Source organism: Lissotriton vulgaris, chromosome 9 (genome assembly GCF_964263255.1).
Source record: "Lissotriton vulgaris chromosome 9, aLisVul1.2, whole genome shotgun sequence".
NCBI classification, from domain to species: Eukaryota; Metazoa; Chordata; class Amphibia; order Caudata; family Salamandridae; genus Lissotriton; species Lissotriton vulgaris.
In genome coordinates this window covers 1,115,791,931-1,115,815,515 of record NC_141697.1, presented here as the reverse complement: position 1 = coordinate 1,115,815,515, position 23,585 = coordinate 1,115,791,931, and the positions used below count along the sequence as shown (strand labels likewise).

Below are 23,585 nucleotides of genomic sequence, written 5' to 3'. Positions count from 1 at the left end.
TAGAACTAACAAGCACTGGGGCAGCTTGGGCCCAGCCTGGCGCGGTTCAGGCAGTCCAGCGTGGAAGGCCCTATTCTGTTTTCGCGGAGTCCTGCTGAACAAGCAAGATTCGCCAGCTGTGCGAGGCCTCAACAAGCTGGTACACATTACTGGAGGCCTCTCCAAACAGGCCTGGCTGGAAGTGTTTGCATCTAGCACACGGTAACCAGCTGAGCGTCAAAAAAGGGCTGTCCCAGACACCAGCTGCTCGAAATCCAAACTCAGAAAGGCAGACACCTCTTGGACACCAGATGTTCCTTTCCTAGCTCTTCAAAACACGCTGTGTTTCAGCCGCTGCTTGTGTATGTTCTGTCTCTGCTGGTTTGTATAAACTAGGACAACCAGCAGTCTGCAAACCTGCCACGGTGCACTCGGCCTGTGAACTAACTGGTAAATGGAGACCATGTATGAAGCAACAAACTGGATGCGACTAAAAATGATACAGCATCTTCCAAACATTTTAGATTTAAGATGACATCCTGTTTCCAACAGTGAATAGCAGATGTGGTTCCCTTGCCCACAAGATGACAAATTACACCCTTCAAAAGATGAATAACGTTTGGGAAGCATCGGGTTTTAGTACAAAGACACAGAACAAATCGTTAATTTCTATTATAATGATTATTATTGATGACAGAAGGTAGCAATAATAATAACAACCTATTTTTATATAGCGCTTTAAAACCCATTTTGCCGATTCTAACCACAATAAATGCCAGGTGTTACTATTACCCGATTCAAAGGTGGTCATTTTTTTTGGGCCCTTGGCATGATGAGATGCAGAGATGGCCTCGCCTCGATTTAAGCACACGTGACCCACACAGACGACAGCAACAAGCCATTAAACTTACTAAAAATGAAATTCTTTGTCTTTTCTACGGACTTTCAAGAAAATACCACAGGCCTCAGTTTTGCAATAAAGGATGATGTAGTTAAACATATTAGTGACACTATAAAAGGTATGTATGAATGTATTGACCAGAGGACAAACATTAAAATAAAAAAAATGATTAGCACATACTAGGAAACATGGTATTTTCTAATGAGCCACTTAACTTCCTTGGTATGAAGATTCCTGTCTGCATCCCTCAATGGACGAGGGCAGCCATTTATTTAAGAGGTCAGGGACATAAGGATTTCAAACCCTAAAGGAGCAGTCATTTATTTACAGGCTCAGCTGCATTAGGGTATCAAACCCTAGACATATGTCACCAAACAAAAGGACTCTGGAATCTTTACTCTTGGTGACCGTAGATGAGACATGATTGGATAAATGGTTTTTTTTTCAGTGGATGATCCCTCTTTAGGCATGGATCGCATGAATCTGACCAGGATGCTTGCCTCCGCCAGGGGCTGCATGTGCGAAAAGATCCACTTGAGGTGCCCACTGAATAAGGAACTAGTGGCAGAAAGTGATCACCATTTACTGACATAAAACACTATGAAAAGGATAACCTTATTTTTAAAAGTCCGAGACAGTGGTGGTATTTTGCAAATGTCCTTTCACCCACTCTTGCATCAGATCAAGGAACGCAACCATTTCTGCTCACCGTAAGCGAGGCCAGCGGCAGCATGGGGAGGTGGCAATGTTTATCTGCGTTAGGGCTATACTTCTGGAAAGCTACACCTTGCTATCCAATGCATGCATCCCTTTTGAGTTTTTGAATAGTGAGAAAAATTCAAAGGCAGCCAATGTGTTGCCCTGACTGGCGGCGGATACTACAAAAGACTGACTGATCTGTGGGAGAATGGCATAGTATGGTAACCTTTGGGGACATCATACTTACAAATCATCCTTTTATGAGATGGAGGGGTTGAATAAGGAAGTGGACATACTGAACAGAGCTCAACAGCATCCTCACCCATCAGTCAGGTGATGTTGTCAAAAGGATTGCTCTCAGAAGGATTTCAACTCATTTCACAAACTGTGGGGGGCTGTCCAAAAGCACCTTTGGCTTGTTACTTGGACGGGAATCAATAAGTCCCTAGAAGGCAGCCTCAGAAAAGAGGACCTATGGTTAGCATGAACAATGGCTGCACCGGTCGCACGCGTAAGGTAGCAAGAGAAGCATCAAGAGAAGAGGACGATGAAAGCTCCACGTCTTACACCATTGTTAGAGTTTCCTCACCTAAACAGAACTACTTCCGCACATGTGTGGGACACTTTCAGAGGATCATGAGAGCGGCGTGCCTCAGGGCTGGACCTTGACATAGATTGGCATGGCTGAGGTTTAAAGGCGGGCCTCGACCATGGAAAGTGAAGTACCAAACTTCTTCTCAAATTGCCAACAAAGTAAAGGGTCAAGAAAAAGTTGAGCATGACAAAGATTGGAATATAGCACCTCTGGTACCATAATGGTGTCAGGAATGTCCTCTGCCTTAAATACCCTCACATGAATATTTTATTCGGAATGAGATCAGGCTGGACTAAAAAGTCCTACCACATTGAGGATCAAAGAGAACCCAGCATAACAGTGACATTGATGGCTCATCATAAAACCATGAACACACTTGAAATGCAATGGAATGGGCAGGTCATGATGGGTAGGATGATAGAATGTGTGATATATGGATCCCTCATTATATGCATAGGCTTGATGTCGGTGTACGAACTGTCAATACCCGCAAATGTCCCACTGTGCTTATTGGGGTCCATGTACTGATCACTCACTTGGTATGGGAGCATAGATGCCTCGCTGTCCAATGCTGGTTTATCCGATATCATGTTTTTTGAAACGTACATGTCTTTGTTGCCTATAGATACATGCTAACAACTGTGGACAAGATGTGTTTCGGTGTGAACATGGTCTCCGTATTTCTTTACAATTGTTGTAATATGCGTTGGTTTAAATGCTCGCTTTCACTTGCCATGAGAACATAGATGCCCCGCTGTCTCATGCGGTTTACCTGACATTATCATTTTGAAAAAAATTTCTTTGAAATGTATATGTATTTGCTGCTGATAGATACATGTGTATAACTGTTTATGATGCGTTTCGGTTTGAACTTGGTCTCCGAATGCCATTATAATTGTTGTAACATGCTTTGGTTTAAATGCTCGCTTTCACCGCCAGGGAGCTTCCTACCATTCCAATCACTTCAACTACATCCTCCAGCATCCTTTGGGGCTGCATCATTAAGTCAAGCCCACCATTCTCTTGACCGGGCGGTCTTTTAACTATGCGTTTGAGCGCGGCGCCCCATTGCTAGACTACGCTGACTCTCGAAACACAGGATTGATTCCTTTCCAAGTAAGTGTCCCGCGCTGATGGACGCGCTTTCCGTTTCAATCCCGATCGTGCCAGACTCGTGTCTGTTACTAATTCGAGCTTACACTTTCCCAGTGACAGGTCCCAGCAGAAGCAACTAACCGCTCTCTGGCGTGGACGTCACTTCAGGTAGGCACTTGTCTCCTTGGGTCCGTGACTGTCTGCAGTGCATTTGTACACATGTCACATAAAAAATCTAACCCTGGGCACGTTGTTTTCTATGGTCTCCCCCAGCCATTAATACAGACGCCGCAACATGTGAGCCGTCGCCTACCCTGTCCGTGCGCCGCATCGCGGGCACCACACCCCCAGCCTAATCCCTGGGTGAAGCACAGGTAGGACTCGTAAAACATCTAATACCATGGCTTGATTTCGCCATTCTTATTATTCTTCATCCCTGGTGTGCAACCGCGCTAAGCCTACCCTCTCACTTATTGTTTCAGAAACTGTGCCCTGTTGAGAGTTACCGACTACACGGCCATTCTTTTGCCACTGTGCAGGTAACCACTTTTTTCCATGCCCTCCGGAGTCAGATGAACCTTAAAACAGTCCTATGATAGATACAATTGACACCCTCTCTGTATGTTTCTTACAGAATCACGACCCCCAGTCCCCGTCCTGAAGAGAACCTGTAATCAAGCCGGTTCGAAACGCGTCGACACTTCCACCCTGTGGCAAACACCAAGGGTGCCCCTAGGATAGAACTTTACCAATTATTTTGGATCCTAGTCGAGCAACCCGGTTATAAACATTGAACCACAGGATTGGTTGACAGGCAGGCTCTTTATTCCATCACCTCCGCCTGTCCCATGGTCCCATAGTCCGATGGACTGGTCACACATTTGCTTTAAACCCTAAAGTTTTTGCACTGTATAGTATCACAATTCACATTGTTCACTGAATTTTGTATTGTTTTGGTGTGTCTCGCCTAACTGTGTTGCTTGATTCATGTTTGTAAATGTTGTAAATTTGTAAAAATTGTATATTTGTAGATATTGTTACCATGAATCCACTGTCGTAACAGTTGTTTTGTTGGTGTTCGTGTTCCTGAATCCTTAATAACTTGAGTTAAAAAAGAAAATAAATTTGCTTTGGGATTCTTGCCCGGTGTTCACGTGGTATATATTGACTACGTGGCAGAAAGTTGTTTTGCTAAATCTTCCTGTCCAGCCACCTTGTTCTGTTTTCCCTGTTGTTGAGATCCGGGCTGGGCAGACGTTGGATCCAAAACCTTCACTGTTCTACAGTCGGGTATGTTATGTTAGCAGGACGATTGCCCCAAGGCGTACCCCGCATGGGGCCGGCTGAAGGATATGTGGGGCTACAACGGTAGCAGGAGCCATTTCCAGTGTGGAGGGCCACAAGGAGATTTCCCATGCGCTAGGGGAATGGCCCTCTGCCCTGTGTTATCATGGGCCCAGAGATATCATGGGTTTCGCGATTGTGGTGCCAAGATGGGAAGTATTGTTGTATTGTGTATTGTGGCGGTGGAAGTTCATGGTTGGCAGGGATTTTCAGGTCACCCTTGCAAGTCACTAAGTAATACACACACAGGTCCAGTGTCAGCGGGACCTCAAAGGGGTGTGCTAGCAGCATTCTGTGGAGAAGTTGGGATGGCCACTTCCGCAGCCACAGCCTAGCTCAATGCATGTGCGGTGGTGCTTTTGGGACACTGGCCCTTTCGGGGATAGAGAAGGCCGTCCATGCCAAGGGACCAAGGCATGGCCCGGTTGCACAGGCTGGCCCTCCGATGAGTGCATGGGGTGCCCGAGGCGCGAGCGCTCTGGTACAAGCCGGTGTTCCGCATTGAGTTAAGATCCTCTACCTCATAGGAGCAGTATTTACGAGAGGCTCAGTAATTTTCCACACAAGAGTGAAAACGGCGAGATGGGCACAGGTAATCCACGGACAGGCCAGCCATAGCCAACCATAGCCTCACAAAAACTAGTTGCTGGGGTGGTGGAAATGTTAGGTGACTCGATGTATAACTGACTCTGTTGAAAACTATGAAACAATGTAAAGTCATGTAAAAATGTGACTAAATGTTTTCTTAAGTTTGTTTATAAAGTATAAATAAAATATGGCCTGAGATGTTTGCAGTTGGGTCTCAGGCTCTCTCATAGGGGCAGGAGTGGCAGGTGAGGGGGGGGACACATTTGGTCTGATTGTCTGTGTGAGAAGGGACTCGACGTGTCCCTGCACATATGTCTTTTCTCTATTAGTCCGAATGGGCTCTGAATGGGCTTCGTTGTGTAGACGCCTGGAACTTAGAAACAGTGTGGAGCAGAGGAATGTGCAGAACAAGAGATGACATCATCTACCCTAGTCCACCACAAGGACCCAGGCTCCACCTCTTGGGCCCTCACAGGAGCCGTCCCTGGCGGTTTTACGTGAGCCTGTCCTAACATGGCTACCGGAGTGTGTCACTATCTTGGCGTGAGAACCACCCTGGCCATTGATGATATGTCAGATGGAGTGTCACAACCCCGGGCCCGTCTGCCACTTGGTTTGATCAGGAGGCAGAAATGCTCTGGACAATAACCTTCCTCAGTAGCTGAAGGCCCCACAGGACCAGCCAATCCTGCTGCCCGTGCTGCGGTTGACACAAACAGAGCACAAGCCCCACCAACACGATGAACCAAGTGTAATCACAAATCACTGATGTGTATTAAGCCCAGGTTGGTTTAGAGCCAGCAATACACAGGTGGGAAGACGCTGATTGCGTGCCTTAGAGAAACTGCAACAAAGCATCAGAATGGAGAACCTTGTATACATTTGTACACCTTATATACACCGTGTGTAAAAGACAGTTGAAGTCTTCATAGCCACATGTTCACACATGTCCGCTAGACCATGGTTGGTTCAGAGGTACAAAAAAAAATAGGAACAGCAGCCAGGGACATCGTCATGTCATGACATGCGCCTTTACATTTAGCATGAAGGTGGCAATCTGACGTCCAGGTTTTTTTTGCATTACATTTCCTTTTTCTGGGTTTGACATCCCTGGCAGATTGCACTTTCAAGAACCAATGAAAAGCTTCTAATTAGTATTACCCTCTTCCCCTCTCACCGTGAACCCTTCAAAAGTACCAGCTTCAAGCACTTCCAACCCCCAGACACCCACACAAGCTGCGGTGCAGTTTTCTCTTCGCCCACCTTCTTACATTCACAATTTCTTTGGACACACACTTATATACAAGAATACACCGTTTGCAATGCATGTGCGACTTAAAAAGGCATGTTCACGACAAAGCCCTACTGACGAACAACTTTGCAATCTGGAAGGCATTGAAGCCGTACACACTACAGCTGCAGGTGGTCTCAAAGACTCCCGTGAAACCCAACCACATCACGATCATGTTTGCAGACACGCCGGTCCTGTCGAATCAAAAGGAGTTTCCGGGACTGGCAAACCACACATGCCAGACCGCGCTCGAAAAACTGGGGGGAATGTATGAAAATCTAACCAACGTCTTTGAAAAACTTGGAATGAATGTTGGAAATGAAACGTACACGTATTTAAATGCAACGTGCTGACACTGAACAAGAAGCCCTCGTCCACACGCAGCGCTATATTAGACACATTTCTAACACAAGAGTAATAAAACGAATTCTTGGCTCTCAACCACATCAAACAGAGAATAAAACACAAAGACTAACACATAGTCGTGAAACAGATAAAACTGGAGCGCAGCCGTCAGAATAGGAAATAGTCGCCCTCAACAAGCTACTGCCCGGCGCACACCCGTTCTGGCCGTCTCTGCTCAGGTTTTGCTCCTCCACAGATCTGGGATCGGGTTACAGGTACACGTGCACGACTGCAGGGCAATTTTGTACTGATCAATAAAAATATTAAATGTCGTTTTTAGCATTGGTAGGTGCAAATAATGTCTCGCGTGGGTCAGTGAGGGCAACAGTCTATATGCAACTCTTGATGTAAATGTGGCGGTAACTTGTGCTTTACACAGACTGTTTTGCATGGCGTTTAATTCCGCAAACCAGACATTTCCAAGTGTTGTAAATTACTACTGTGCATTCTAACTATGCTCCGTTTACCGGCCCGGGAACCATGGAGGCAAATGTGCGGGTGCACTCATTTTCGGTATAAAAAAAAATACTATGCCCTGTTCAGTGCATGTGAAGATAAGTTTGGGGTTGGATCTGCGCTGAGAAGCCACTTGTGAACATTTTGAACGATGAAGAGGCACATTAACTCTCCCCACTCGCGCGTCTCCACAGTGGACTAGATTAACAGATCGCACTGCAGGCGTAGAGTCAACAAAGTCTACTGAAGTTCGGGGAAGGGCCCGCACACCTTGTCAGAGATAAGACCTCACTTCACAGCTTTACTGCCTCCTACATTGCATGTGTCAACAGCACACGTCCCGGGAGCAGGAGGCGGCCGGGCAGCGGGCACGCGCGGAGCTTACCTCGGTCTCTCTCGGGCTGATGACCGTCTGCACCTCCAGGGGCAGGGCACAGCTGGCTCGCTTCACCGTGAGGTAGAAGGGGTAATCCTTGGCCACCATCGCGGCTCCCTCCGCGGAAGCCTCGGAGGTCACAGTGGACTCTGTTTAGGCGCAAAGCTCCAGGGTAAACGTGCGCCCCTCCGGCGGCGGCCGCGCAGCAGGCAAGGAGCAGCAGCCCTAGCTCCTGTCTGGAAGCATTGCCTGCCGCGGCGAGGCGCTGTGTCAGCCAGGCAGGAAGCGGGCGGCCGCCGAGCCCAGCCAGTGAAACACAACACTGCGGCTCCCAGCCTGCGCGCCCGCCCACCGGCGCAGGGAGCGGGGGGCGAGCTGCCAGGACTGAGGTCTGTGTGAGGGAGAGGGGGAGGGCAGGAGCGCTGGAGCACCGGTGTGTGTGGGGAAAAAAGGAAGGAGCAGCGAGTGCTAGGTACAGTGGCAGAACAGTGTGTGCGTGGAGTGGGGCAGGCAGCGGTGGAGCGTGTGTGTGAACAGAGACGGGCGAGCTGCTAGGACTGATGTCTGTGTGTGTGAGGGAGAGGGGGGGGGGGCAGGAGCGCTCTGCCAGCACCGGTGTGTGGGGAAGAAAGGAAGGGACAGGCGGTGCTGGAGTACAGTGGCAGAACAGTGTGTGCGTGGAGTGGGGCAGGCAGCGGTGGAGCGTGTGTGTGAACAGAGACGGGCGAGCTGCCAGGACTGATGTCTGTGTGTGTGAGGGAGAGGGGGAGGGTTGGAGCGTTGGAGAGGGGCGCTCTGCCAGCACCGGTGTGTGGGGAAGAAAGGAAGGGACAGGGGGTGCTGGAGTACAGTGGCAGAACCGGTGTGTGTGGAGTGGGGTAGGCTGCGGTGGAGCGTGTGTGTGAAGAGAGAGGACTGATGTCTGTGTGTGCGTGAGGGGGGGCAAGGGGAAGTGCTGGATAGGGGCGATCTGCCAGCACCGGTGTGTGTGGGGAAGGAAGGAAGGGGCAGCGAGGGCTGGAGTACAGTGGAAGAACTGGTGTGTGTGTGTGTGTGTGGAGTGGGGCAGGCTGCGGTGGAGCTGAATAGGGACAGTGTGTGTGAAGAGAGTGCTGAAGTGCATTGCAGAGCGGCGTGCGTCCTGGAGAAGTCTCACACTTCGTGTGTAGAGTGCAAAGTGAGACAGAAAGCAAGCTGAAGAGGAACACGCTGCCAGGACAGGTGTCTGGAGGGGTGAAGAGGCACATGGAGTGCAGGGGTTTAGTGCCACAATGTGTGTGTGTGTGTGTGTACGTGGGAAGGGGCAGGGAGTGCGGGGAAAGTAGAGGGACACGCTGCCAGGACTAGTGTGTGTGCGCGTGTGTGTGGAGGAATGGAGGGGCAGGGAGTACAGTAGTGTAAAATAATGACTTTTCGCCAGAACTTGTGCGTTTGTGTGGCACACTTTAACAACTCGTGTGTGGTAAGGGGCACACTGCCAGATCTGGCGTAACTGCCAGGACTGCTGAGTGCTGACTGTGGAGCTGGAGAGCCAGATGCGAGTCTCGGCGTCAGCTCAACATCCTGTGATTCTGGGCAAATCACTTAATCTCCCCGTGCCCGCAAACATGAATGTGTCCTTGTGTATTGTAGCTGGTGCTCATGTGACGCGCTCCAATCCATGCCTTCGAGTCGAGTTCGTGTTTTAAACAACTGCAGAACGTGTGTGTGGTGGGGACTGAGAACTTTAAAAGTAAGGAGCACATACATTGCCTCAACTCGAGTGTGGGAATGGAGACGGGGCCGGAAGCGGTTTAGCATCACAGAGGAGGCGCACTGCCAGAACACCCGGACTATGAGACGAGATGAGTGCTTTGAGAGTAAAAGGGGCACCGGCGCACTCCCCCAGAACTGACGTGTGAGACGAGGACTCTGCGTCAGGTGTAAGGGAGACAAATACCACTAAACTGGATACATTCGAGTGTGTGGAGGAGGGGGGGGGGGGGTGTTAGGGAGTTTAACTCCCTAATACAGTCGAAGAGGTGCGCACTGCTGACACACGGGAGAATGTGAAGGGGTACAACTGGTGCCTGTGTGGGGAGGTGGCCAAGAACGTCTAAGTGGGCCACACTGCTAGCATTCACCAGACGGGCACACTGCTTGTACTTGTGGGTATGTGTTAAGGGGGGCACGGGGCCGGGGCTAAGTCAGAAAACGAAAGAGCGGCCAACTGAATGAGTGCGAGTGTGAGTGGGTGGGGGGAGCACCGAGGTTTCTAGGAGGCGCTGCTCAAACACACGAGAATGTGGAGAGGTACAACTGGTGCCTGTGTGGTGAGGTGGGCAGGAGATCCGGGCGCTCGGGGTTGGGGAGGGGGCGGGGAGGACTACGCTGAACGGGAAAGAGAGACCAGCTGCAGTGATAAGGGGCACGCCCTTAAAACCTGTGCGTGTGTGGGTTTTGTTGAGGGACGTAGGACCCAGCGCACAACAGAGGGGCACTTACCCAGACTTTTTATAAGAGGTGGGCACGAAGCCCAGGCTATATAAATACAATTACAATAAGAGGCAGATTATGGCAGAGGAAGGCATTGCGCCAGGAGGGAGAGATTGCAGGTAGTTTTTGATATGTATTTATTTCATGTATTTATTTTTGTTACTTTGGTTTACTAGAGGTTTTTTTTGTTGCATAACGCTATTACCCTAAGAGATCCTAAAGTGCTTTACACATGACATGTCTGGAAAGAGGATAAGTATATTTACACCAAGACACACGTTACAAGAGTTGTCTAAAACAGATTCATTGTATTTGTTTGACAAGCGGGAATTAATTACCATAAAATGTATCCAAAGAGTTTTACAGTGTGGGCCCTGCATACAAAGAGAGAGCTGGGGGAAAACAGATTTAAATTTAGGTTGTGTATATCTGGACAAGCAGCAGAATAATTTTTATCCGGCCTTCAAAATATGTAAAGGGCAGTGCTTGAAATGGGAAAACAGAAGTGCAGGTACTACCTACCAGAGTACCTGCTTGCGTCTGAGAAGTGCAGGTACTCTCCAGTTAAAACTATTACGTCTGTCTTGAGAAGTGCTGGTACTCTCCCTCTCAAAATAAAAAAAAGTGCTGGTACTAAGTACCGGACAGTACCAGCCCATTAACCGCTTCCATGCTCGTGACGGCCAGGAGGCGTCACGCGTCACGGTAGGCATGTGCGCAGGATGGTCCCGGCCGTCCGAATCCCCGCCCACTAAGGGAAAAGCCTGCACGGCACGGGAATTCCCAGCGCACGGAAGGGGTTAAAAGCACTGGTAAAGGGAGCATCTTGCCCTACATCAGTGATAGTTCAGCCAGGAGGCCGCATGCAGCCCTGCTGACCTTTACATGTGGCCCCGTGGGCAGCGCAAGCACTGGGCTAACGTTTACTCGACTCAGAACTAACATGTAAATATAAAGAAAACAGTTAAAGGTTAATTGCAGTAAGTGAAAGGAAGTAACTGTTGTGACCTGGGCACAGGGCACTAGGACCCTGGACCCCGACTGGTGGGAGCAGGGCTCGAGTCGGGGTACCAAGTGGGTGGACGGCGTCCCCCCCACTTATTTTACCGGGTGGACGCCGTCCCCCCTGCCAAACAGCTGAACTTCACTCTTTGGCCTCTCTGGGACGAGTAGCTCGGAGCTCACAGCACGCTGCTCATGCGCTGACATCGGAGATGCAATCGCATCTAAGCGATGAGCGAGGGGAGGCAATGAGCCCGATGGTGCAAGCCACCTTTCGTGACGTCACTTCCTGTCGTGACGTCACTTCCGGTGACAGCGTCCCCCCACTTCTTTTTTTAGGACTTGTGCCCTGGGTGGGAGGGAGCAATGAACCGGACACCACTTCCGGTCAAGGAGTGGGGGATGGCAGTTAGCCAGGAAGTGGGCAGGAGGCAGGACGCAAGATCGAGAGCTGTACCGAAACCAATAAAGATACCTGATTAAACTGATGAATCCTGTCGTGCTTTAACAACAAAGACACAACAACTGGCGACGAGGGAAAGCAGAACCGGGGCGTGTGTCCAGGTGCCCAGAATAGAAGAAAAGGAGCCAGGAGCCCACCCATATTCCAAGTGCTGGCGTGAAGAAATGGCGCGGGAGCCCACCCCGACTGCAACGACATCTGTGTGTGAGGGAGGAGATCGGAGCCACCCGGCCGTGACTACAAGCCGGTAAGAAGCCCCGAAGAATTAAGCGCGCACAGCATACAAAAAAGATCTTGCGAGAAGACGGCGGCCATCTTAGGGTCAGGCGAAAGCGGCCAATCAGCGCAGCGAAAGGCCCGACGACCATCTTTAAGTCAAGTGGTCCAGGTCATAGGAAGGAAACCTGAGAAAGGAGCAATCTAGGTGGATGTCTTGTTCCAGCTTTTGATTTGTAGGTGGAGCTTATTCATGCCTCGAAGGGGCCTTAGACTGCCTGCAATGTAAACTTCCCCATTGAGACGAAGGGGACGCCGACTGCAGGAGATAGCAGGGCCACAGATAGGTCCACACAGACTCGGAGGGTCTGAGAATGTCCTCTGGGATGAAAGCCTACACCCGCTGGCTGCAGCGATGTCAGTATTAGAAAGTGAAGCAAAGACTGATCAACCATCGCTACAGGGGGACCCGCCAGACCCGTAACACATGAACATTTGAACTGGCATGAACATACCAGCCAAAGGAGTTGTAGCTGTTTAAACCAACGCCCCGAACGCCTACAGCCTGTTGACCTGGACTTGTGTCCAAAGGCTAATCAGACCCCATAGTGATCTCACCTTGTTTCTTTAGTTTGGTTTCATGTAGTGTGCAACTGTGCACATCGCATCTTGATAACTGGGCGTGGGTAGGCGACAGACCTCTCCTTCTCTTGCGCACTATTGTATTATGGTAAAGGGTTCATGTGCTGTGAGAAGGTTTTGTGGGTAGGGTGTGGTTGGTTAGGAGAGAAAGGGTGTTTTTTTCTTCATGTTATTGTTGGTCGCATAGGATCCGGTGGGCGGGTCCAGCAGAGGCGAAGAGAGGGTCATACGAGGATAGTCCATAAGGCAGTAGCATCCCTTGTCAACCTCCGTAGAAAATTGGGACCTTTCTGTCCTGATGTGGAACGTTAACTGCCTTAGAGATAAGATCAAGAGGGGACTGGTCACACAGTACATAAAACGCCTATACCCAGTGGGGGGGAGGGGGGCTGCAAGACCAATGTTCTTTCTAGCACCATGCCCTGGGGTAGTTGATAGCTTCAGTAGAGATTAGAGAGAGGCGAGGCCCTCAAACGCAAGGGCTTGCACTTAGCGACTGTACTTTATATAACATGTATTGCTCCGAGCTGGGGGACTCCTTCGGGGCGAGAAGTATGTTTAGACATAAGGGACTTGTGCAGGGTCTGTTGACTTCTGTTGCCATGTGTAATTACTTTTGTCGTACCCTCTTTGATCCGATTTAATTACGATGCATTGTAATGCATGATAAAACTCAATAAAGTTTGTTGGAAAAAAAATAAAACGCCTATACCCAGATGTGGTGATGCTCCAGGAGACACAACTACAGGAAACCCAGTATGGATTTCTTGGGAGGGACGTATACGTAGTGTTGGCACATGCAGGTTTGACCTCTGGGTCATGAGGTGTAGCGATCTTAAAAAAAAATGTCACCTTTCTTTGAAATCACTCGTAAATGGATAGATCCCTACGGCAGTTATGTAGGGGTGACAGGCAACTGGGGTCGAAGTGAGCTCACGCTTGTATGTGTCTACGCACCACCCTGACTACAATCCTCGATGCTGACCAAAGTGACAGATATCCTTCTAGAGACCCCCACATCCTTTCATGTGATTGCGGGCGATTTCAACAACATCATGCAAACTTCTCTAGATCGTTCGGAGAGACATGAAACATTGTTAAGCACTACCCCATTGGCACCCTGTGCTGAAACACTTGGACTAACAGATATATGGAGGTACCAACGTTCACATGATAGGCAATACTCCTATTTTTCGGGGGCACATAAAGTCTACTCTAGGTTAGACTATATCTTTGTACCATCATGCAAACTGGGAGAGGTAAGTCGGACTGACTACCTTGTGCAATGACTGGCAGACCACTCTCCACTATGGGCACATATGGGGATTAGGACTCTGGACCCGCACACACCATGGAGACTGAATGTCTGGGACCTACGGAATAGTGCAATCATACGAGGCCTCTGGGCAGACACTGAGATGTTCTTTACTGAAAACAAAGGTACAGTTGCATCTGGGGTTCCACTATGGGAGGCTTATAAAATGGTACAGCGCGACAGAAACAAAAACCGTATAGCGTGGGAGAAGAAAAAGAGCTAGGAGAAACGAGAGCAGCTGGAACACCAGATACTCGCCCTGGAAAGACAAGCCAAAGCCACACCAGTCCCATTGACTACCCGGGAAGTAGAAGCCCTTAGACTAGAATACTGTGACCGGGCTCATGATAGCGCTAAACAACAGAGGCTAGCCACACTACATCGACTGTACGAGGTTGGTGACAAAGCAGGAATACTGCTGGCTTGGTTGAGAAGGAAAGAAGCTGAGACTAGATGGGTAAGATCCATCATAGACGACCAGGGTGTTACTCCCTCCACTGATGAGCAGATAGTGACAGCATTCACCACATACTATAAAGCATTCTACGGAATGAGACCACTTAGTTGCACAGCTGCTATTAATGACTATCTAAAAGATAATCAAATCCCCAGACTGGGTAAGGACGACATGAAAGGGCTGGATGGAGACCTAACGCTCGCGGAAGCGAGGGAGGCTGTGTCTAGGCTGCGCCAGGGAATAACCAAGACCCAAATGGAATACCAGCTCAGCTCTATAAAAGATGCATAGACTTATTAAGCTCCCACATGCTTGGCCTATATCAAGACGCATAAAATGAGGGTATCCTGTCCCGTAGGCCTCCGGATGGTCACAATAGTGACTATACATAAGGAAGGTAAGCCTAAGAATAGGTGTGCCTCATACTACGCCATCTCCTTATTGAACACAGAAGTCAAAATAATAGCATCAATCTTGGCAAAGCGACTTTACGCATAATAACGACATTCATCCACTGCGACCAATTGGGGATTATGCCCGGTCGAGCCACCCAATTGAATCTCTGCAGAACACATAACTGGTTGATGACGGTCAAGGACCGCGACAACCCACATGCCTTCTTGTCGTTAGATGCAAAAAAAGCATTCGATGCAGTGCATTGGCCCTTTTTAGATTCCACTTTAGTCAAGTTTGGATTCAGCCCAAACTTTAGGAAATGGGTAGCATTATTATAAAACTCCCCTAAAGCGGCTGTGTGGGTGAATGGCAGACTCTCCTGGGGTTTCCCAATTGGTCCAGGGACAAGAGAGGGGTGCTCCCTGTCTTGTCCTCTTATGTTTGCATTGATATTGGAACCCTTACCGTGTATGATTAGACAGCACCCTGGGGTTCAGAGTGTCAGGGCTAATCCCGACGACAACGACAATGAGAGGATATCCCTGTATGCGGGCGACATTCTCCTATTTGTGACAGAACCCCACACCACGATTTCTACCCTGTTCCAAATAATTGACAACTATGGCCGGTTCTCATGCTATAAGAAAAACTTGTATAAATCAGTATTATACTGCCCTGGACTAATAGTGGAGTGGCATTCCCTACCAGGGTACCTACAAGTAGCCACAGAGGGATTCAAATATGTTGGTGTTTTTCTTACACCCCGCTCTGGGGTTTGAAGTAGACACAACATCCTGTGGAGGTTGACCAAATTTAAGCAGGATGCAGATAGATGGAGAGACCTGTCCCTCACCATCGTGGGCCGGGTGGCCATGTTTAAAATGATTACCCTGCCTCGGTTTTTTTATGTCCTCCAGAGTACCTACCACCCTCTCCCCAGAATGATATTTAGGGAAATAGACTCTGAATTACGGTCACTGTTGTGGCTAAGGAGTTACCCAAGTATTGCCCAAAAGACATTACAATGTAGGTTTCAGCAGGTTTGCCACGCTTGCTGCCAAGCTGTGGAACACTCTCACCCTGGAGATTCGCTCATCTACCTCTCTTCTCCAGTTTAGGCAGCAGCTCAAGACGTGGCTATTTGTGCAGACATCAGCGTAATTCCTTTGTTTTCTTTCTTCCCTGGATTTAGTTTCCAGCATTGTTGGTTAGCGCCATGAAACCTTTGGGTGTACGTGCGCTGTACAAATTCTGGATAAGATAAGATATGATAAGATAACCCATACAATGGTGGGTTGGCATTGCCAGACATTGGGCAGTGAATCTGATCCCCCATTAATGACTGGATACATGTAACCTGGGATCACCTCACATACAGACTAGAACAGGAAACACTTACACCCCACACATTCTTGCATTATCTCAACGGAGGAAATGGAACACTTAGGTTGCTCCCCGTCACACAAGTCACCCTAGAAGTGTGGCAAAGGCATCTAGAACACTGGGGTGTGCATAAGATCACCAGGGCAATGCCACTGTGGAGAGGGAACTGGCTCAAGGAACTGGGTAAGCCACGGGCTTTCGAAACCTGAGATGCACTGGGGATCTCCAGTGTTGAAGACATCATTGATAAGGGTGAATTCAAATCCTTTTCCACCTTCTGTACCGACTTCAAGTTACATAGGTCCCAACATCTGAAATATGCCCAGCTGCATAATGCATGGAGGGTGGAAGGAGTGGTGGGAATGGACATACCAGAATATGCACCACTTTAGGGGCGACTACTGCAGGAAGAGCTTTTGACCCAGGCAGTGTCGCTCACTTACAAGACGCTGAACAATATTATGACTGAAAATCTTGGCAAACTTAGGAAGACAGGGGAGGATGAGCTGGGTACCATGGACGATGTGGACTGGTAGGGGACCCTGATGCACCCTAAACAGGTGGCAATCAAAGCTGGATTGCGCCTGATTCAGTATAAAATCCTTCACATGGATTACTACGATAGAGCCAGGCTACACAAAATGGGTCGGGCTTAGACCCTGTGCTGCCAGCCAGCGATGCCAGACTGTAGTGGGAGATTTTTTCACATGCTATGGGATTGCCCTAACACACAGTTATACTGGGGTGCGATAATTAAAGAACTGAATGCTGTACTGAAGGTATCCCTCTCAGCTGACCCAAAGTTCATCCTTCTAGGCATCCCATGTGATGTTGATTTTCCCAGACCTCAATTGCTCTTTAGCACCCTGGGCCTAGTGGTAGCAAGGCAGGATGTGGCAAGACACTGGGGTACATGAAACACACCAACAATTTACGAATGGACGAGAGGTATGGACCTGTACATGGCGACTGAAAGAGTCACATACAACAGTGGAGGGTGCCCAAAGAAATTCAGAAAGGTGTCGGGTAGCTCGCTGAACCACTACAGTTTAGCTCATCGAGATGAAGATTCACGGATTCTAGAAGATGGGGAATGGAACTATTTGTGGCCCCATGGGGACACGCTGTGAGAGTGCTGCATGGAAACTGTGCTACTGTTTGTAACCTAGGAGGGGAGAAACTCTTACGGTTACACCTGATATTTTCTGTCAACATGTGTGATCACTGAGGCTGTGATTATTAGATTTCTCATGATTGAGCTATGTGTGACCTTTTGTTACGATTTTGTAGGTTTTATGTTTCTCATGAAACTTGAAATACAATAAAAATATTCATATATAAAAATGAAAAAAATATAATGTAACCTTTTGTGAGGTGTACTGACTCCAAGAGCACTCACGAGGAGTCATTTACCAAGACTCATTAGCATTTATTAATTTATTTATTTACCCTTTTTTGTAGCGCTTACATAATCCAGGAAGGTGTACTATCATTTTACTTAGAGTATATGCAAGGCCACTGCAATTAGGGAGCACAATATGTGGCCAGGTTTATTAAATTATGTGTCAAAAAAAGGCAAAAAAATATGTGGTGTAATGCAACACAGTTTGTGATAGCATTACCTCATTATGTTTTCATTTTTACACATGTTAACATTATCTGGGCAGTACCAGTGAGACATCCAAATACCGCAAAAGGCAACACAAAGATGATAAGTCAACCTTCGCGGACGGTCTTCCAATTGCGCTGCAACTTGTGAGGCTGCATTTTTAGTAACTTTTGATCTGTTTGATGTAGAAACTTTTTTTTAATTCAAACTGCAGATTATGCAGCAGCTCATTAGTTATCTGCGAAATGCAGCACATCCACAATTATTCAGAAAATACACATGATTCAATCACACATTTACAATAAACAATGGTCAGCGAAATAAGAAAAAGCTCTATAAGGCAATTTGTCAAGACAGTACCACATTAAACATGGAGGACAAAGTAAAGTTCATTGTGCTGCCTTAAGAGTAAAGGGGTTTTGGTAGCTAGCCAACTGTTGGAACCAGCATTTTCTGGTTGGCTGAAGGGATGCCCCCAGTCAGGCAGAACATACCACTCCCATAAAGGGCATGTGATTACAATTGCTGTATAACCTGTGCTCACCCTTGGGTATCTTGGCACTGAGCAATCAGGCTTATGTCAGAGGCAATGTGTAAAGCAAAAGCGCAGCAGTCACTTGTGATAAATACACAGAGCATCACAAAACATACTTCAGACAGGATGTATGTACACATTTGTATTCAGCACACATATTCAATCATTCTAACACAAACATCAGGTACTTTTGGGCATAAAGCACATTTGAAAAAATTACTCGTATTGTTATCATATCAATAGTATGCACACTGTGGGCAATTATGATAGGTGCCAGTGAAGGCACCTGTTTCAGAACATTGGGTCAGCGCCACTTTTCAACACGGGAGGAAGGGCATGTTTACTTCCACTCTGTATTGACAGTGGGAAAGTGCCCAAAGCCCGGAGGCCACACAAGAGAATCAGCAAACCCAAGTGGAAAAAGCAAAACTTTTTAACGAAATGCTACCAGACGAGTATCAGGTCCAACACGTGAATTCAGCAATGCTATGCATATAGTCAAGGTGGGTAGTAGTGATTTGTGTTGGGAGAGTGGACAAAAGTCTGCGGGAAGGTTGTCAGTGATTTCAACATTAGGTGTTTTTTCAGCAAATTTCTGAAAGGCATGAAATATCGGTCATGTCTAATACTTAGCAGATGAAGCAGGGAGCTCAAGTGCACTAAAAAGAAGTACATTATTGAAATTGGTACATATAATGGGTAGGGACTGTAGATTCTTATCAGAAGCAAAGTACAGCACCCCACATTTAAAGAGATGAGTGGAGCTATGATATTGATTATTTAATGGAGTCAGGGTTTGGGGGGGGGGTGTTAGTGTTCATACTGTTTGACAGCCATTACCAAATACTATTTTTAACAGGACCTGTGAGCTCTGCCTCGTGTGATCTTATGAGAAATTTACACAAACCCATTATCGTATTACATTACGCTAACCAATGCTTTCAATGTATGTTTTACCTTTATTCAAGTTTTCTTTTCAAATATGCACCAATAAGCCTAAAAGAAACAAGACAAATCTCAAGCATATTATAGGTTGTTATCTTTGGGACTTACCATCTGAAAAAGAAAGCACAATGGCAAATGTGTAATCTGCAAATTAACACGGTGGCATCATACAATTACCTAGGGGTTTGGCAGACGGAACGGGCTAAGGCGAATGCCCACCTGAAACATTTGAGTACCAAGGCTAACAAGGTCACATACCTACTAAAGTAATTAAGCTACCACCAGATCAGTCCGACTGCCGGCCCAATACTAAAAGTTTTAAAAGCAAAACTTCTACCAGCAATAAGTTATGGTCACCTAATCTTCCCCGGGTTACAGCAAGCCTTCCTTAACTCAGTTCAAGCCAAAGCATACAAAACAGTGCTTTATATTTCGAGATCAGCAAGGAAAGCAAGGCTAAGGCTGGAGCTGGGCATGGAAAAGCCAGACCTGACGTGCCATGGGGAGATCATAAAGCTCTATCTAAGGATATTAAGGGCCCCAGCTAACTCACTAAAACACCAACTGAGATCCATTTTTGAAGAGCCATGCACGACCTGGCACACTAGTCTAGAAAAAGCGATCAAAACACTGAAGATCGGGGGGCGTGGCTTGGATGGCAAGGAGGCAGCAGACCTAAGTCCGGAGCTCCCGACCCCCAAGTCAAACGAACGGCGAGCAGGAGAAGCGAAACGCCAATAAGTGCGACAAAAAGCATAAGGAGAGGTGCATAAACATAAGGGGCACCCGCCAGAAGCATCCAGAACCGGCTACATCCATTGGGAAGGCGGACCGAAGCGAAAGGAAATCGGCAGGGGGAAAGGAAGAGGGAAGCGCAAGATGGCGGCAAGCTCCTAGAGGAGGAACCCGGGACGCGGATCACAAAACCACCAAGTAAGAGCGCTCCAAGGCAGACGCCATAAACGCCGCATGCTAACCCCCCCACACTGGCGCACTACCACATGCGAGGTATTGAGAGACCACCAAGCCGACCCCAATACCACACACGAGGGAAAGGAAGGAGACAACACGGGAAGCAGCCATCTTAGGCAGGAGCGAAGCCAGCAGCGGCCATCTTGATTAGGCAAGACGAGGCGGGCTCCTACAGAACCGAACGACCGCCGCACCGCTCAAACAAGCCAAAGCTACGAAGCCTGTCAGCGGACGCTGGAGGGCTGGCGGAACGAGGCAAGCTACGGGCCGAGGCCAGACTGCAGATCTAATCCCTGCCTAACCAAGGTCGATCAACACCACACCCTATCCAACGGGAACCACAGGCAAAGGGGGCGGCCATCTTGGGTAGGGCACAGAGAGTAAACAAGCAGCCATCTCGGGGGGTGAACCGACACGGCACTGAAGCCGCCTCCCCCCGACCCCAAGCACCACTAAGCAACAGGCTTCAGGCGAAACTAGGCAAGCGACGGGTCGAGGCGGAATGCACAAGTCACCCAGAAGCAGAAACCGAAGAACGGAGGCGACACCCAAGCAAAGAAGCCATTAAGCAAACACATACCCCCCGCTGACTACAAACAAGCCCGCAACTGCAGATCTAACCCCTGCCTAACCGAGGACGATCAGGAGCACACGCCATCCACCGGGAAATCAGAGGCGTAGGGGGCGGCCATCTTGGGTAGGTCGTTTAGAGAGTAAACAAGCGGCCATCTTTGGAAGTGAAGCACCAAGCGGAAACAGCGCACAACGCAACGATACCCCCACGCACGAAAGCGGCCAACTCTAGACAAGGGAAGGAGGCGGGCAAGCACTTGATGAAACGAAACACGGTAAACACGAAGCAAGGCACAAAACAACGAGCCGCCAAAACAGACGTGTGCCAACGAGGGAGGCGCCTAACCAAGCTGTGGCAAGGTAGAACGCACGGCCGAAGCAAGGCCAACAAGCAGGAAACCACCCGACTGCTATCAGCGTGGCGACTCCCCACCCCAGTAATAACTACAGAGTGGAAAAAAGTTAAGACAGGGGGACACAAAAGAAAAAAAGAGGGGAAAGACACAAAGGGGGAGATACCGCAGGAGGCTGGCGGAATCCAGGACCAAGACCAGAGTGGTCAAGTGGCCACCCAGATTCAGGGATAGCAACCTAACAGCAGCAACCACCCCAAGCAACAAAGAAGATAAAGGACCAAAAAAAGAACCCACAAAACATCAACCAACAGAAGGGAGACTCCAAACACATCAGGTCAGAAGAGGTTTCGACGCCATGGCGGAGAGGGACGGCAAACAGATCACAAATGACCAAAAAAAGAGCAAAAACGGCATAACTGCCTCACCCGCAAAGGAGCGAGGCGACCAAGGCAACAAAACTACCACACTGGACACACTACTGAGGAAGATAACAGAGGGGAACGATCTAGCAAAGGCCACAAAAAAGACAGTGGACAATATCCAGATGGAACTGATAGCGATCAGAGCTGAGCAAAGCAGAGCTAACGGCAGAATTGACGAGGCGGAGAAAAGGATAAGCCAGCTTGAAGACCGCGCAAATGTAACTCATAAAGACCTAGGCTTAGTAATAAAGAGAACCACAGCGCTACAGAGATCTATGGCAGAGCAAGAAGATAGAAGCCGCAAAGGGAATATAAGATTCCTGGGGGTGCCCGAAGACGAGGAAGATACCCCGGGGGCGTGCGCCCTGATGCTGGAAAACATAATCCCCAAGCTGACCGGTCTCAATTTTGACAAACCGCTCGAAATCGTCAAAGCCTACCGCATACCAGCAAAGAAACCAGCGAACAGCAACACTCCCAGACCAATAATATGCAAACCATTAAGAGACAATCATACAGACGCAATCTTCGCCGTGGCCAGGAAGGGCAAGCCAATGTTGATTAATGGAAAGAAGGTAACAATCACCCAAGACTTCTCCAGGCTAACAGTGGAGGTGAGGAAAGGTTTCCTAGCCCAGCGAGAGATCTTGCGCAAAAACAACATCACATTCACCTTCGCAGGGCCTTCAAAAATGAGGATTACGGACAGGCATGGAAGCAAGATTTTCGATGATCCCAACGAGCTACACAGATACCTGCAAGGCCCAGTTCCGGAAGACATGGAGCATCAAAGCCCAGGAGCAAAGAGAAGAGCCTCCTCAGACGGAGCCGAAGGAGAGGACATATGATGAAGGCGGTGAGCCCACATCTATCACTTGCTGCGTTTTCTTGAACTCAAACTCAAAACGAACTTATCTACCTCAAACAAACGCACACAAAGCAACCGCATCTACCTCAACCGCCGGAAACGACGGAAGCGACGGAGAAGGAGCAACAACAACAACCATATCCTTTTTCCTTGAATGGGTTTTGCACTTTCGCTACCTTCACTCTGGGCGGGAAACGAACTCAGCGAAAGAGACTATGCAAGGACTTGGGGGGAGGGGGAGTGTGAGGACCCTTGCTGTCGCACACCCGATTTTCTACAGGCGGGGGGAGGGGGGGAGGGAGGGTGGGGATCGGACAGAGGGGGTGGACGGGACAGGTGGACATGATGGCAGCAGAGACAGCAGGCATTTGTGTAACGATAATTTCCTTTTACTTCCCTTGCTATATCTTTTCCTTACCTATCACCCCACTTCGCACATCCCAGCCCCAGGGGGGGGACCACATGGCACACCACGGAACATGGACTTACAAGCCAGAACCAGATCACAAAGAAGATAGAAACACCAGCGACAACACAGCACCTCCATGACAGACCCAACAAGGGCTAGCCTAACCACGAACTTGAAGGTGGTGTCCATGAACGTTAAAGGCCTGAACCATCCAATTAAACGCAGGAAAATATTAGAGCACCTGGCAAAACTAAAGGGGGACATATACACGCTGCAAGAGACGAAACTCTCAGAGGAAGAAGCAAAACTACTCAAAGCAAGATGGATAGGGGACGTCCTATGCTCGCCAGCGAAGGGTAAGAAACGGGGAGTAATAACCATCCTGAGCAAGAGGGCTAACCTAACCATACAAACGACAAACGCGGACGAAGACGGCCGCATGCTGATAACAAGCCTCCAGAAAGGCAACGATCGAATACATGTAGCCAACATCTATGGACCAAATTCTGAAGACAAACAGTTCTGGCAAGTAGTGGATACCAAGCTAAATGACATACCGCAGGAAGACCTCCTGCTTGTAGCAGGGGACATGAACAAGACGATGGATCAGGCTACGGACAGGCACCCAAGCAGACTAAGCCACAACTCCCATAACAACAACACCCTGAAAGACCTATGCATCAAACACCACCTAGCAGACCCATGGAGGCTACAGCACCCAACGGCGCGCGAGTACACTTTCTACTCACACCCGCACAATTCCTACAGCAGGATCGATTACATACTGATGTCCAACAACCACACGCACCTGATAGAAG

General features: G+C 48.6%; 1 protein-coding gene across 3 annotated transcripts in view; it reads right to left on the bottom strand.

Annotated features, from left to right (window-relative positions):
• The window catches only part of ARHGEF3 (Rho guanine nucleotide exchange factor 3), an 834,543-nt gene that overhangs the window by 175,716 nt on the left and 635,242 nt on the right, over positions 1-23,585 (bottom strand). The window contains exons 1-2 of one of the 3 annotated variants that reach the window (XM_086939122.1): positions 8,509-8,778; positions 7,739-8,332 (exon numbers count right to left, since the gene is read on the bottom strand). The exons of the other annotated variants lie outside the window; for them this stretch is intronic. Of the exons in view, the coding sequence (XP_086795248.1) occupies positions 7,739-7,837 (99 nt within the window). The 5' untranslated portion in view covers positions 7,838-8,332; positions 8,509-8,778. Of the gene's footprint in view, positions 1-7,738; positions 8,333-8,508; positions 8,779-23,585 lie in introns of those variants that run through there. 3 annotated transcript variants of the gene reach the window in all.